Source organism: Scyliorhinus canicula, chromosome 20, assembly GCF_902713615.1.
Source record: "Scyliorhinus canicula chromosome 20, sScyCan1.1, whole genome shotgun sequence".
Lineage (NCBI taxonomy): Eukaryota > Metazoa > Chordata > Chondrichthyes > Carcharhiniformes > Scyliorhinidae > Scyliorhinus > Scyliorhinus canicula.
Genome location: NC_052165.1, coordinates 85439579 through 85452640, shown reverse-complemented (window position 1 = coordinate 85452640; position 13062 = coordinate 85439579). Strand labels below are relative to the sequence as shown.

General features: G+C 48.8%; 1 protein-coding gene across 1 annotated transcript in view; it reads left to right on the top strand.

Moving 5' to 3' along the window:
• The first annotated feature begins 247 nt into the window (after window positions 1-247).
• The window catches only part of LOC119955276 (F-actin-monooxygenase MICAL3-like), a 179781-nt gene continuing 166966 nt past the window's right edge, over window positions 248-13062 (top strand). Inside the window, exon 1 of the mRNA XM_038781347.1 lies at window positions 248-426. Coding sequence (XP_038637275.1) covers window positions 270-426 — 157 coding nt within the window. The 5' untranslated portion in view covers window positions 248-269. The remainder of the gene's footprint in view (window positions 427-13062) is intronic.

Below are 13062 nucleotides of genomic sequence, written 5' to 3'. Positions count from 1 at the left end.
TGAACTTGATGATGAGCCATGGATCAGAATGAACGGCCTCCTGCTTCTATTTACTATGGTTCTGTGTCTGTCTATGTTTAGTTCCTGTTTAATTGTGTCTGGCTGTGTCTTGTCCTATCTCATCTTGTCTAGTTCCTGTGAGTGTGTTACAGTCCCTGTGTACTGGGCTGATTTATCCTCTGCTACATGTGTTATACCTCAATACGCTGACACGGCAACTCTGACAAAAGGGTCTGTTTGAGTTTAGTTGCAGTAGCTCGGAGTATGAAATGGAAGAGGAGGAGGAGGAAGGTGTACTGGCTCCGTCGGACCTGGGTGGTGTCCCCTGGATAGAAGCTGTGAGAATTCATCGTTTGCTGAAGGGAGACCTGGATGGAGACAGTGAGGGAGAGGATGAGGCAGAGGAGCAATCTGAATCCAGTTACGGTGAGTGTTATTGTTTTATTGGGAGAGTTACGTATTTGAGGTGGGGATGTTAATGTCAGGCAGAGGCACCAGATGGACTGACCCACTGAGGCTCATCCAGGGCGGGTTCAGAGAAGGAAGACAAGTCCTTTAAATGGGGAAGAGCAGTGGGGAAGAGCAATGGGGAAGAGCAGTGGGGAAGAGCAATGGGGACAAGCAATGGGTTACAATGCTGCAGCTCCCCTGTGCGGTGCACTGAGCGACGATTGAGCAGGTCCCGACATCCCAGATTTTTACTGAATTCAAATTTCACCACCTGCAGTGGTGGGATTTGAACCTGGGTCCCCGCAGCATTAATCTGGGGCTCTGGCTAACTAGTCCAGTGACAGCACCACTACGCCACTGCCTCCCCACAAATCATCAATTGGTGTTAAAGGTACTGATGAGATGGGGTTCAGGGTTAATGTGTTGTGGAGATGGGGTTCAGGGTTAATGTGTGGGGGAGATGGGGTTCAGGGTTAATGTGTTGGGGAGATGGGGTTCAGGGTTAATGTGTTGGGGAGATGGGGTTCAGGATTAATGTGACGGGGAGATGGGGTTCAGGGTTAATGTGTTGGGGAGATGGGGTTCAGGGTTAATGTGTTGGGGAGATGGGGTTCAGGGTTAATGTGTCGGGGAGATGGGGATCAGGGTTAATGTGTTGGGGAGATGGGGTTCAAGGTTAATGTGTTGGGGAGATGGGGTTCAGGATTAATGTGACGGGGAGATGGGGTTCAGGGTTAATGTGTTGGGGAGATGGGGATCAGGGTTAATGTGTCGGGGAGATGGGGATCAGGGTTAATGTGTTGGGGAGATGGGGTTCAGGGTTAATGTGTTGGGGAGATGGGGTTCAGGGTTAATGTGTTGGGGAGATGGGGTTGAGGGTTAATGTGTTGGGGAGATGGGCATCAGGGTTAATGTGTTGGGGAGATGGGGGTTCAGGGTTAATGTGTCGGGGAGATGGGGTTTAGGGTTAATGTGTTGGGGATGGGGTTCAGGGTTAATGTGTTGGGGAGATGGGGTTGAGGGTTAATGTGTCGGGGGGATGGGGTTCAGGGTTAATGTGTCGGGGAGATGGGGTTCAGGGTTAATGTGTTGGGGAGATGGGGTTGAGGGTTAATGTGTCGGGGAGATGGGGTTCAGGGTTAATGTGTTGGGGAGATGGGGTTCAGGGTTAATGTGTTGGGGAGATGGGGTTTAGGGTTAATGTGTCGGGGAGATGGGGTTCAGGGTTAATGTGTTGGGGAGATGGGGTTCAGGGTTAATGTGTTGGGGAGATGGGGTTCAGGGTTAATGTGTTGGGGAGATGGGGATCAGGGTTAATGTGTTGGGCAGATGGGGTTCAGGGTTATGTGTTGGGTAGATGGGGTTCAGGGTTAATGTGTTGGGGAGATGGGGTTCAGGGTTAATGTGTTGGGGAGATGGGGATCAGGGTTAATGTGTTGGGGAGATGGGGTTCAGGGTTAATGTGTCGGGAAATGGGGTTCAGGGTTAATGTGTTGGAGAGATGGGGATCAGGGTTAATGTGTCGGGGAGATGGGGTTCAGGGTTAATGTGTCGGGAAATGGGGTTCAGGGTTAATGTGTTGGGGAGATGGGGTTCAGGGTTAATGTGTTGGGGAGATGGGGTTCAGGGTTAATGTGTTGGGGAGATGGGGATCAGGGTTAATGTGTTGGGGAGATGGGGATCAGGGTTAATGTGTCGGGAAATGGGGTTCAGGGTTAATGTGTCGGGGGGATGGGGTTCAGGGTTAATGTGTTGGGGGGATGAGGTTCAGGGTTAATGTGTTGGGGAGATGGGGTTCAGGGTTAATGTGTTGGGGAGATGGGGTTCAGGGTTAATGTGTCGGGAAATGGGGTTCAGGGTTAATGTGTTGGGGAGATGGGGATCAGGGTTAATGTGTTGGGGATATGGGGTTCAGGGTTAATGTGTTGGGGAGATGGGGTTCAGGGTTAATGTGTCGGGAAATGGGGTTCAGGGTTAATGTGTTGGGGAGATGGGGATCAGGGTTAATGTGTCGGGGAGATGGGGTTCAGGATTAATGTGTTGGGGAGATGGGGATCAGGGTTAATGTGTTGGGGAGATGGGGGTTCAGGGTTAATGTGTCGGGGAGATGAGGTTCAGGGTTAATGTGTCGGGGAGATGAGGTTCAGGGTTAATGTGTTGGGGAGATGGGGATCAGGGTTAATGTGTTGGGGAGATGGGGGTTCAGGGTTAATGTGTCGGGGAGATGGGGTTCAGGGTTAATGTGTTGGGGAGATGGGGTTCAGGGTTAATGTGTCGGGGAGATGGGGTTAATGTCTTCGGGAGATGGGGTTAATGTGTCGGGGGATGGGGTTCAGGGTTAATGTGTTGGGGAGATGGGGTTCAGGGTTAATGTGTTGAGTAGATGGGGTTCAGGGTTAATGTGTTGGGGAGATGGGGTTCAGGGTTAATGTGTTGAGTAGATGGGGTTCAGGGTTAATGTGTTGGGGAGATGGGGTTCAGGGTTAATGTGTTGGGGAGATGGGGTTCAGGGTTAATGTGTCGGGGAGATGGGGTTCAGGGTTAATGTGTTGGGGAGATGGGGTTCAGGGTTAATGTGTTGGGGGGATGGGGTTCAGGGTTAATGTGTTGGGGAGATGGGGTTCAGGGTTAATGTGTTGGGGAGATGGGGTTCAGGGTTAATGTGTTGGGGAGACGGGGTTCAGGGTTAATGTGTTGGGGAGATGGGGTTCAGGGTTAATGTGTTGTGGAGACGGGGTTCAGGGTTAATGTGTTGGGGAGACGGGGTTCAGGGTTAATGTGTTGGGGAGATGGGGTTCAGGGTTAATGTGTTGGGGAGATGGGGTTCAGGGTTAATGTGTCGGGGAGATGGGGTTCAGGGTTAATGTGTTGGGGAGATGGGGTTCAGGGTTAATGTGTTGGGGAGATGGGGATCAGGGTTAATGTGTTGGGGAGATGGGGTTCAGGGTTAATGTGTTGGGGAGATGGGGTTCAGAGTTAATGTGTTGGGGAGATGGGGTTCAGGGTTAATGTGTCGGGGGGATGGGGTTCAGGGTTAATGTGTTGGGGGGATGGGGTTCAGGGTTAATGTGTTGGGGAGATGGGGTTCAGGGTTAATGTGTTGGGGAGATGGGGTTCAGGGTTAATGTGTTGGGGAGATGGGGTTAATGTGTCGGGGGGATGGGGTTCAGGGTTAATGTGTCGGGAAATGGGGTTCAGGGTTAATGTGTTGGGGAGATGGGGTTCAGGGTTAATGTGTTGGGGAGATGGGGTTCAGGGTTAATGTGTTGGGGAGATGGGGATCAGGGTTAATGTGTTGGGGAGATGGGGATCAGGGTTAATGTGTCGGGAAATGGGGTTCAGGGTTAATGTGTTGGGGAGATGGGGTTCAGGGTTAATGTGTTGGGGAGATGGGGATCAGGGTTAATGTGTTGGGGAGATGGGGTTCAGGGTTAATGTGTCGGGAAATGGGGTTCAGGGTTAATGTGTTGGGGAGATGGGGATCAGGGTTAATGTGTTGGGGAGATGGGGATCAGGATTAATGTGTTGGGGAGATGGGGGTTCAGGGTTAATGTGTCGGGGAGATGAGGTTCAGGGTTAATGTGTCGGGGAGATGAGGTTCAGGGTTAATGTGTTGGGGAGATGGGGATCAGGGTTAATGTGTTGGGGAGATGGGGGTTCAGGGTTAATGTGTCGGGGAGATGGGGTTCAGGGTTAATGTGTTGGGGAGATGGGGTTCAGGGTTAATGTGTCGGGGAGATGGGGTTCAGGGTTAATGTGTCGGGGGGATGGGGTTAATGTGTCGGGGGGATGGGGTTCAGGGTTAATGTGTTGGGGAGATGGGGATCAGGGTTAATGTGTTGGGGAGATGGGGTTCAGGGTTAATGTGTTGGGGAGATGGGGTTCAGGGTTAATGTGTTGGGGAGATGGGGTTCAGGGTTAATGTGTCGGGGGGATGGGGTTAATGTGTTGGGGAGATGGGGATCAGGGTTAATGTGTTGGGGAGATGGGGTTCAGGGTTAATGTGTTGGGGAGATGGGGTTCAGGGTTAATGTGTTGGGGAGATGGGGTTAATGTGTCGGGGGGATGGGGTTCAGGGTTAATGTGTCGGGAAATGGGGTTCAGGGTTAATGTGTTGGGGAGATGGGGTTCAGGGTTAATGTGTTGGGGAGATGGGGTTCAGGGTTAATGTGTTGGGGAGATGGGGATCAGGGTTAATGTGTTGGGGAGATGGGGATCAGGGTTAATGTGTCGGGAAATGGGGTTCAGGGTTAATGTGTTGGGGAGATGGGGTTCAGGGTTAATGTGTCGGGAAATGGGGTTCAGGGTTAATGTGTTGGGGAGATGGGGTTCAGGGTTAATGTGTCGGGAAATGGGGTTCAGGGTTAATGTGTTGGGGAGATGGGGTTCAGGGTTAATGTGTTGGGGAGATGGGGTTCAGGGTTAATGTGTTGGGGAGATGGGGATCAGGATTAATGTGTTGGGGAGAAGGGGTTCAGGGTTAATGTGTTGGGGAGATGGGGTTCAGGGTTAATGTGTTGGGGAGATGGGGTTCAGGGTTAATGTGTTGGGGAGATGGGGATCAGGATTAATGTGTTGGGGAGATGGGGTTCAGGGTTAATGTGTCAGGGAGATGACGTTCAGGGTTAATGTGTCGGGGAGATGGGGATCAGGGTTAATGTGTCGGGGAGATGGGGCTCAGGGTTAATGTGTTGGAGAGATGGGGTTCAGGGTTAATGTGTCGGGGGATGGGGTTCAGGGTTAACGTGTTGGGGAGATGGGGATCAGGGTTAATGTGTTGGGGAGATGGGGGTTCAGGGTTAATGTGTCGGGGAGATGAGGTTCAGGGTTAATGTGTCGGGGAGATGAGGTTCAGGGTTAATGTGTTGGGGAGATGGGGATCAGGGTTAATGTGTTGGGGAGATGGGGGTTCAGGGTTAATGTGTCGGGGAGATGGGGTTCAGGGTTAATGTGTTGGGGAGATGGGGTTCAGGGTTAATGTGTCGGGGAGATGGGGTTCAGGGTTAATGTGTCGGGGAGATGGGGTTAATGTCTTCGGGAGATGGGGTTAATGTGTCGGGGGATGGGGTTCAGGGTTAATGTGTTGGGGAGATGGGGTTCAGGGTTAATGTGTTGAGTAGATGGGGTTCAGGGTTAATGTGTTGGGGAGATGGGGTTCAGGGTTAATGTGTTGAGTAGATGGGGTTCAGGGTTAATGTGTTGGGGAGATGGGGTTCAGGGTTAATGTGTTGGGGAGATGGGGTTCAGGGTTAATGTGTCGGGGAGATGGGGTTCAGGGTTAATGTGTTGGGGAGATGGGGTTCAGGGTTAATGTGTTGGGGGGATGGGGTTCAGGGTTAATGTGTTGGGGAGATGGGGTTCAGGGTTAATGTGTTGGGGAGATGGGGTTCAGGGTTAATGTGTTGGGGAGACGGGGTTCAGGGTTAATGTGTTGGGGAGATGGGGTTCAGGGTTAATGTGTTGTGGAGACGGGGTTCAGGGTTAATGTGTTGGGGAGACGGGGTTCAGGGTTAATGTGTTGGGGAGATGGGGTTCAGGGTTAATGTGTTGGGGAGATGGGGTTCAGGGTTAATGTGTCGGGGAGATGGGGTTCAGGGTTAATGTGTTGGGGAGATGGGGTTCAGGGTTAATGTGTTGGGGAGATGGGGATCAGGGTTAATGTGTTGGGGAGATGGGGTTCAGGGTTAATGTGTTGGGGAGATGGGGTTCAGGGTTAATGTGTTGGGGAGATGGGGTTCAGGGTTAATGTGTCGGGGGGATGGGGTTCAGGGTTAATGTGTTGGGGAGATGGGGTTCAGGGTTAATGTGTTGGGGAGATGGGGTTCAGGGTTAATGTGTTGGGGAGATGGGGTTAATGTGTCGGGGGGATGGGGTTAATGTGTCGGGGAGATGGGGTTCAGGGTTAACGTGTTGGGGAGATGGGGTTCAGGGTTAATGTGTTGGGGAGATGGGGTTCAGGATTAATGTGTTGGGGAGATGAGGTTTATTGGGAGGATTAGGGTGAGTTTTGACAGAACGCTTCGGGTGCAACGGATGTTTTTCAATTGGCTGTGTGACCTTGTGTATCTCTGAGTGCTAAGTTCTGTGATTTGAAGTGCTATTTGCTCCTCTGTCTTATAACATAGAACAGGCCCTTCGGCCTTCGATGTTGTGCCGAGCATTGTCCGAAACCAAGATCAAGCTATCCCACTCCCTGTCATTCTGGTGTGCTCCATGTGCCTATCCAATAACCGCTTGAAAGTGTCCGACTCCACTATCACAGCAGGCAGTCCATTCCACACCCTAACCATTCGCTGAGTAAAGAGCCTACCTCGGACATCCCTCCTATATCTCCCACCCTGAATCTTTTAGTTATGCCCCCTTGTAACATCCACCCGAGAAAATAGTCTCTGAACGTCCACTCTATCTGTCCCTCTCATCATCTTACAAATCTCAATTAACTCGCCTCTCATCCTCCTACGCTCCAAAGAGAAAAGCCCTAGCTCCCTCAAGCTTTCCTCATAAAACCTATCCTGCAAACCAGGCAGCATCCTGGTAAATCTCCTTTGCACCCTTTCCAATGCTTCCACATCCTTCCAGTAATGAGGTGACCAGAACTGCACACAATACTCCAAATGTGGTCTCACCAGGGTCATGTACAGTTGCAGCATATCCCCACGACTCTTAAACTCAAGCCTCCTGTTAATAAACGCTAACGCACTATAAGCCTTCTTCACGGCTCTATCCACTTGAAATGAAAATGAAATGAAAATCGCTTATTGTCACGAGTAGGCTTCAATGAAGTTACTGTGAAAAGCCCCTAGTCGCCACATTCCGGCGCCTGTCCGGGGAGTGGCAACCTTCCGGGATCTGTGGACATGAACCCCAAGATCTCTCTGTTCCTCCACATTCCTCAGAACCCTGCTGTTGACCCTGTAATCCGCATTCAAATTTTTTCTACCAAAATGAATCATCTCGCACTTATCAGGGTTACATAAGAACATAAGAACTAGGAGCAGGAGTAGGCCATCTGGCCCCTCGAGCCTGCTCCGCCATTCAATTAGATCATGGCTGATCTTTTGTGGACTCAGCTCCACTTTCCGGCCCGAACACCATAACCCTTAATCCCTTTATTCTTCAAAAAACTATCTATCTTTACCTTAAAAACATGTAATGAAGGAGCCTCAACTGCTTCACTGGGCAAGGAATTCCATAGATTCACAACCCTTTGGGTGAAGAAGTTCCTCCTAAACTCAGTCCTAAATCTACTTCCCCTTATTTTGAGGCTATGCCCCCTAGTTCTGCTGTCACCCGCCAGTGGAAACAACCTGCCCGCATCTATCCTATCTATTCCCTTCATAATTTTAAATGTTTCTATAAGATCCCCCCTCATCCTTCTAAATTCCAACGAGTACAGTCCCAGTCTACTCAACCTCTCCTCATAATCCAACCCCTTCAGCTCTGGGATTAACCTAGTGAATCTCCTCTGCACACCCTCCAGCGCCAGTACGTCCTTTCTCAAGTAAGGAGACCAAAACTGAACATAATACTCCAGGTGTGGCCGCACTAACACCTTATACAATTGCAACATAACCTCGCTAGTCTTAAACTCCATCCCTCTAGCAATGAAGGACAAAATTCCATTTGCCTTCTTAATCACCTGTTGCACTTGTAAACCAACCTTCTGTGACTCATGCACTAGCACACCCAAGTCTCTCTGAACAGCGGCATGCTTTAATATTTTATCGTTTAAATAATAATCCCGTTTGCTGTTATTCCTACCAAAATGGATAACCTCACATTTGTCAACATTGTATTCCATCTGCCAGACCCGAGCCCATTCACTTAACCTATCCAAATCCCTCTGCAGACTTCCAGTATCATAGAACATAGAACATAGAACAGTACAGCACAGAACAGGCCCTTCGGCCCTCAATGTTGTGCCGAGCCATGATCACCCTACTCAAACCCACGTATCCACCCTATACCCGTAACCCAACAACCCCCCCCTTAACCTTACTTTTATTAGGACACTACGGGCAATTTAGCATGGCCAATCCACCTAACCCGCACATCTTTGGACTGTGGGAGGAAACCGGAGCACCCGGAGGAAACCCACGCACACAGGGGGAGGACGTGCAGACTCCACACAGACAGTGACCCAGCCGGGAATCGAACCTGGGACCCTGGAGCTGTGAAGCATTTATGCTAACCACCATGCTACCCTGCTGCCCCTATCCTCTGCACTTTTCGCTTTACCACTCATCTTAGTGTCATCTGCAAACTTGGACACATTGCCCTTGGTCCCCAACTCCAAATCATCAATGTAAATTGTGAACAATTGTGGGCCCAACACGGATCCCTGAGGGACGCCACTAGCTACTGATTGCCAACCAGAGAAACACCCATTTATCCCAACTCTTTGCTTTCTATTAATTAACCAATCCTCTATCCATGCTACTACTTTACCCTTAATGCCATGCATCTTTATCTTATGCAGCAACCTTTTGTGTGGCACCTTGTCAAAGGCTTTCTGGAAATCCAGATATACCACATCCATTGGCTCCCCGTTATCTACTGCACTGGTAATGTCCTCAAAAAATTCCACTAAATTAGTTAGGCATGACCTGCCTTTTACGAACCCATGCTGCGTCTGCCCAATGGGACAATTTCTATCCAGATGCCTCGCAATTTCTTCCTTGATGATAGATTCCAGCATCTTCCCTATTACCGAAGTTAAACTCACTGGCCTATAATTTCCTGCTTTCTGCCTACCTCCTTTTTTTAAACAGTGGCGTCACGTTTGCTAATTTCCAATCCACCGGGACCACCCCAGAGTCTAGTGAATTTCAGTAAATTATCACTAGTGCATCTGCAATTTCCCTAGCCATCTCTTTTAGCACTCTGGGATGCATTCCATCAGGGCCAGGAGACTTGTCTACCTTTAGCCCCATTAGCTTGCCCATCACTCCCTCCTTAGTGATAACAATCCTCTCAAGGTCCTCACCTGTCATAGCCTCATTTCTATCAGTCGCTGGCATGTTATTTGTGTCTTCCACTGTGAAGACCGACCCAAAAAACCTGTTCAGTTCCTCAGTCATTTCCTCATTTCCCATTATTAAAACTCCCTTCTCATCCTCTAAAGGACCAATATTTACCTTAGCCACTCTTTTTTGTCTTATATATTTGTAAAAACTTTTACTGTCTGTTTTTATATTCTGAGCAAGTTTACTCTCATACTCTATCTTACTCTTCTTTATAGCTTTTTTAGTAGCTTTCTGTTGCCCCCTAAAGATTTCCCAGTCCTCTAATCTCCCAGCAATCTTTGCCACTTTATATGCTTTTTCCTTCAATTTGATACTCTCCCTTATTTCCTTAGATATCCACGGTCGATTTTCCCTCTTTCTTCCGTCCTTCCTTTTTGTTGGTATAAACCTTTGCTGAGCACTGTGAAAAATCGCTTGGAAGGTTCTCCACTGTTCCTCAACTGTTCCACCATAAAGTCTTAGCTCCCAGTCTACCTTAGCTAGTTCTTCTCTCATCCCCTTGTAATCTCCTTTGTTTAAACACAAAACACTAGTATTTGATTTTACTTTCTCACCCTCCATCTGTATTTTAAATTCCACCATATTGTGATCGCTCCTTCCAAGAGGATCCCTAACTATGAGATCATGAATCAATCCTGTCTCATTACACAGGACAAGATCTAGGACCGCTTGTTCCCTCGTAGGTTCCATTACATACTGTTCTAGGAAACTATTGCGGATACATTCTATAAACTCCTCCTCACGGTTGCCTTGACTGACCTGGTTAAACCAATCGACATGTAGATTAAAATCCCCCATGATAACTGCTGTACCATTTCTACATGCATACGTTATTTCTTTGTTTATTGCCTGCCCCACCATCTCGTTACTATTTGGTGGCCGATAGACTACTCCTATCAGTGACTTTTTTGCCTTACTATTCCTGATTTCCACCCAAATGGATTCAACCTTATCCTCCATAACACCGATGTCATCCCTTACTATTGCCCGGATGTCATCCTTAAATAACAGAGCAACACCACCTCCCTTACCATCCACTCTGTCCTTCCGAATAGTTTGATACCCTCGGATATTTAACTCCCAGTCGTGACCATCCTTTAACCATGTTTCAGTAATGGCCACTAAATCATAGTCATTTACGATGATTTGTGCCACCAACTCATTTACTTTATTCCGAATACTACGAGCATTCAGGTAAAGAACACTTCTGTTGGTTTTTTTACCTCTGTTTTGAATCTTAACATCTCCAGTTTTATTCCTTTTGTTATTACTGGGCCTATTCACTGTGCTCCCCTAAGTCACTGTACCTTGTACTGTCGCCCTTATGGATTTCTGACTATGTCTTCTCTGCCTTGCACTTTTCCCCTTACTTCCTTTTGTTTCTGTCCCTGTTTTACTACCTTCCAACTTCCAGCATTGGTTCCCATCCCCCTGCCACATTAGTTTAAACCCTCCCCAACAGCTCTATAAAACACCCCCCCTAGGACATCGGTTCCAGTCCTGGCCAAGTGCAGACCGTCCGGTTTGTACTGGTCCCACCTCCCCCAGAACCGGTCCCAATGCCCCAGGAATTTGAATCCCTCCCTCTTGCACCATCTCTCGAGCCACGCATTCATCCTATCTATCCTGACATTCCTACTCTGACTAGCTCGTGGCACTGGTAGCAATCCTGAGATTACTACCTTTGAGGTCTTACTTTTTAGTATAACTCCTAACTCCCTGAATTCCGCTTGTAGGACCTCATCCCGTTTTTTACCTATATCGTTGGTGCCTATGTGCACCACGACAGCTGGCTGTTCACCCTCCCCCCTCCCAGAATGTCCTGCAGCCGCTCCGAGACATCCTTGACCCTTGCACCAGGGAGGCAACATACCATCCTGGAGTCTCGATTGCGTCCACAGAACCGCCTGTCTATTCCCCTTACGATCGAGTCCCCTATCACTATTGCCCTGCCATTTTTCGTCCTGCCCTGCTGTGCAGCAGAGCCAGCCACGGTGCCATGAACCTGGCTGCTGCTGCCTTCCCCTGGTGAGCCATCTTCCTCAACAGTATCCAAAGCGGTATATCTGTTTTGCAGGGAGATGACCGCAGGGGACACCTGCACTGCCTTCCTACTCTTGCTCTTTCTTTTGGTCACCCATTTTCTATCTCCCTCAGTAACCTTCACCTGCGGTGTGACCAACTCGCTAAACGTGCTATCCACGACCTCCTCAGCATCGCGGATGCTCCAAAGTGAGTCCATCCGCAGCTCCAGAGCCGTCAAGCGGTCTAACAAGAGCTGCAACTGAACACACTTCTTGCACGTGAAGGAGCCAGGGACAGTGGACGTGTCCCTGAGCTCCCACATCGCACACGAGGAGCATGACACGGGTCTGGGATCTCCTGCCATGTTTTAAACCCTAGGTAAACTTAAACAACTAGAATTTCAAAATAAAAATAAATAAATTAGACAATGAAAAGAAAAAGAGAGACTACTTACCAGTCACTTACCAGGGTTAAAAAGCACCTCCTCACACTCTGCACCGAATTACCTCACTGCACCAAATTACCAAGTTTCAATCTCCCACTCTGTATGAGTCTCACTCCAGATGTGTCTCCTGGAAAAGTGCTCGCTTACTGTGTGCGCTCTCTGTCTCTGTCTGCCATTTTTCGGCCCAGCTCTGCATCCTATCAATGTCTCTTTGCAGCCGACAACAGCCCTCCACCTCATCCACTACTCCACCAATCTTGGTGTCATCAGCAAATTTACTGACCCGCCCTTCAGCCCACCTCCTCCAAGTCATTGATAAAAATCACAAATAGCAGAGGACCCAGCACTGATCCCTGTGGTACACCGCTGGTAACTGGTCTCCAGTCTGAAAATTTTCCATCCACCACCACCCTCTGCCTTCTATGTGATAGCCAGTTACTTATCCAATTGGCCAAATTTCCCTCTATCCCACACCTCCTTACTTTCTTCATGAACCGACCATGGGGAACCTTATGAAACGCCTTACTAAAATCCATGTATGCAACATCAACTGCTCTACCTTCATCTACACACTTAGTTACCTCCTCAAAGAATTCAGTCAAATTTGTGAGGCAAGACGTACCCTTCACGAATCCGTGTTGACTATCCCGGATTAAGCTGCATCTTTCCAAATGGTCATTAATCCTATCCTTCAGGATCCTTTCCATTAACTTACCGAAGTAAGACTAACTGGCCTATAATTACCAGGGTCATTCCTATTCCCTTTCTTGAACAGAGGAACAATAGTCACCACTCTCCAGTCCTCTGGCACTATCCCCGTGGACAGTGAGGACCCAAATATCAAAGCCAAAGGCTCTGCAATCTCATCCCTTGCCTCCCAAAGAATCCTTGGATATATCCCATCTGGCCCAGGGGACTTGTCAACCCTCAGGTTTTTCAAAATTGCTAGTACATCCTTCCTCAGAACATCTACCTCCTCCAGCCTACCCGCCTGTATCACACTCTCATCCTCAAAAACATGGCCCCTCTCCTTGGTGAACACTGAAGAAAAGTATTCATTCAACGCCCCTTCTATTTCTTCTGACTCCATGCATAAGTTCCCACTACTGTCCTTGA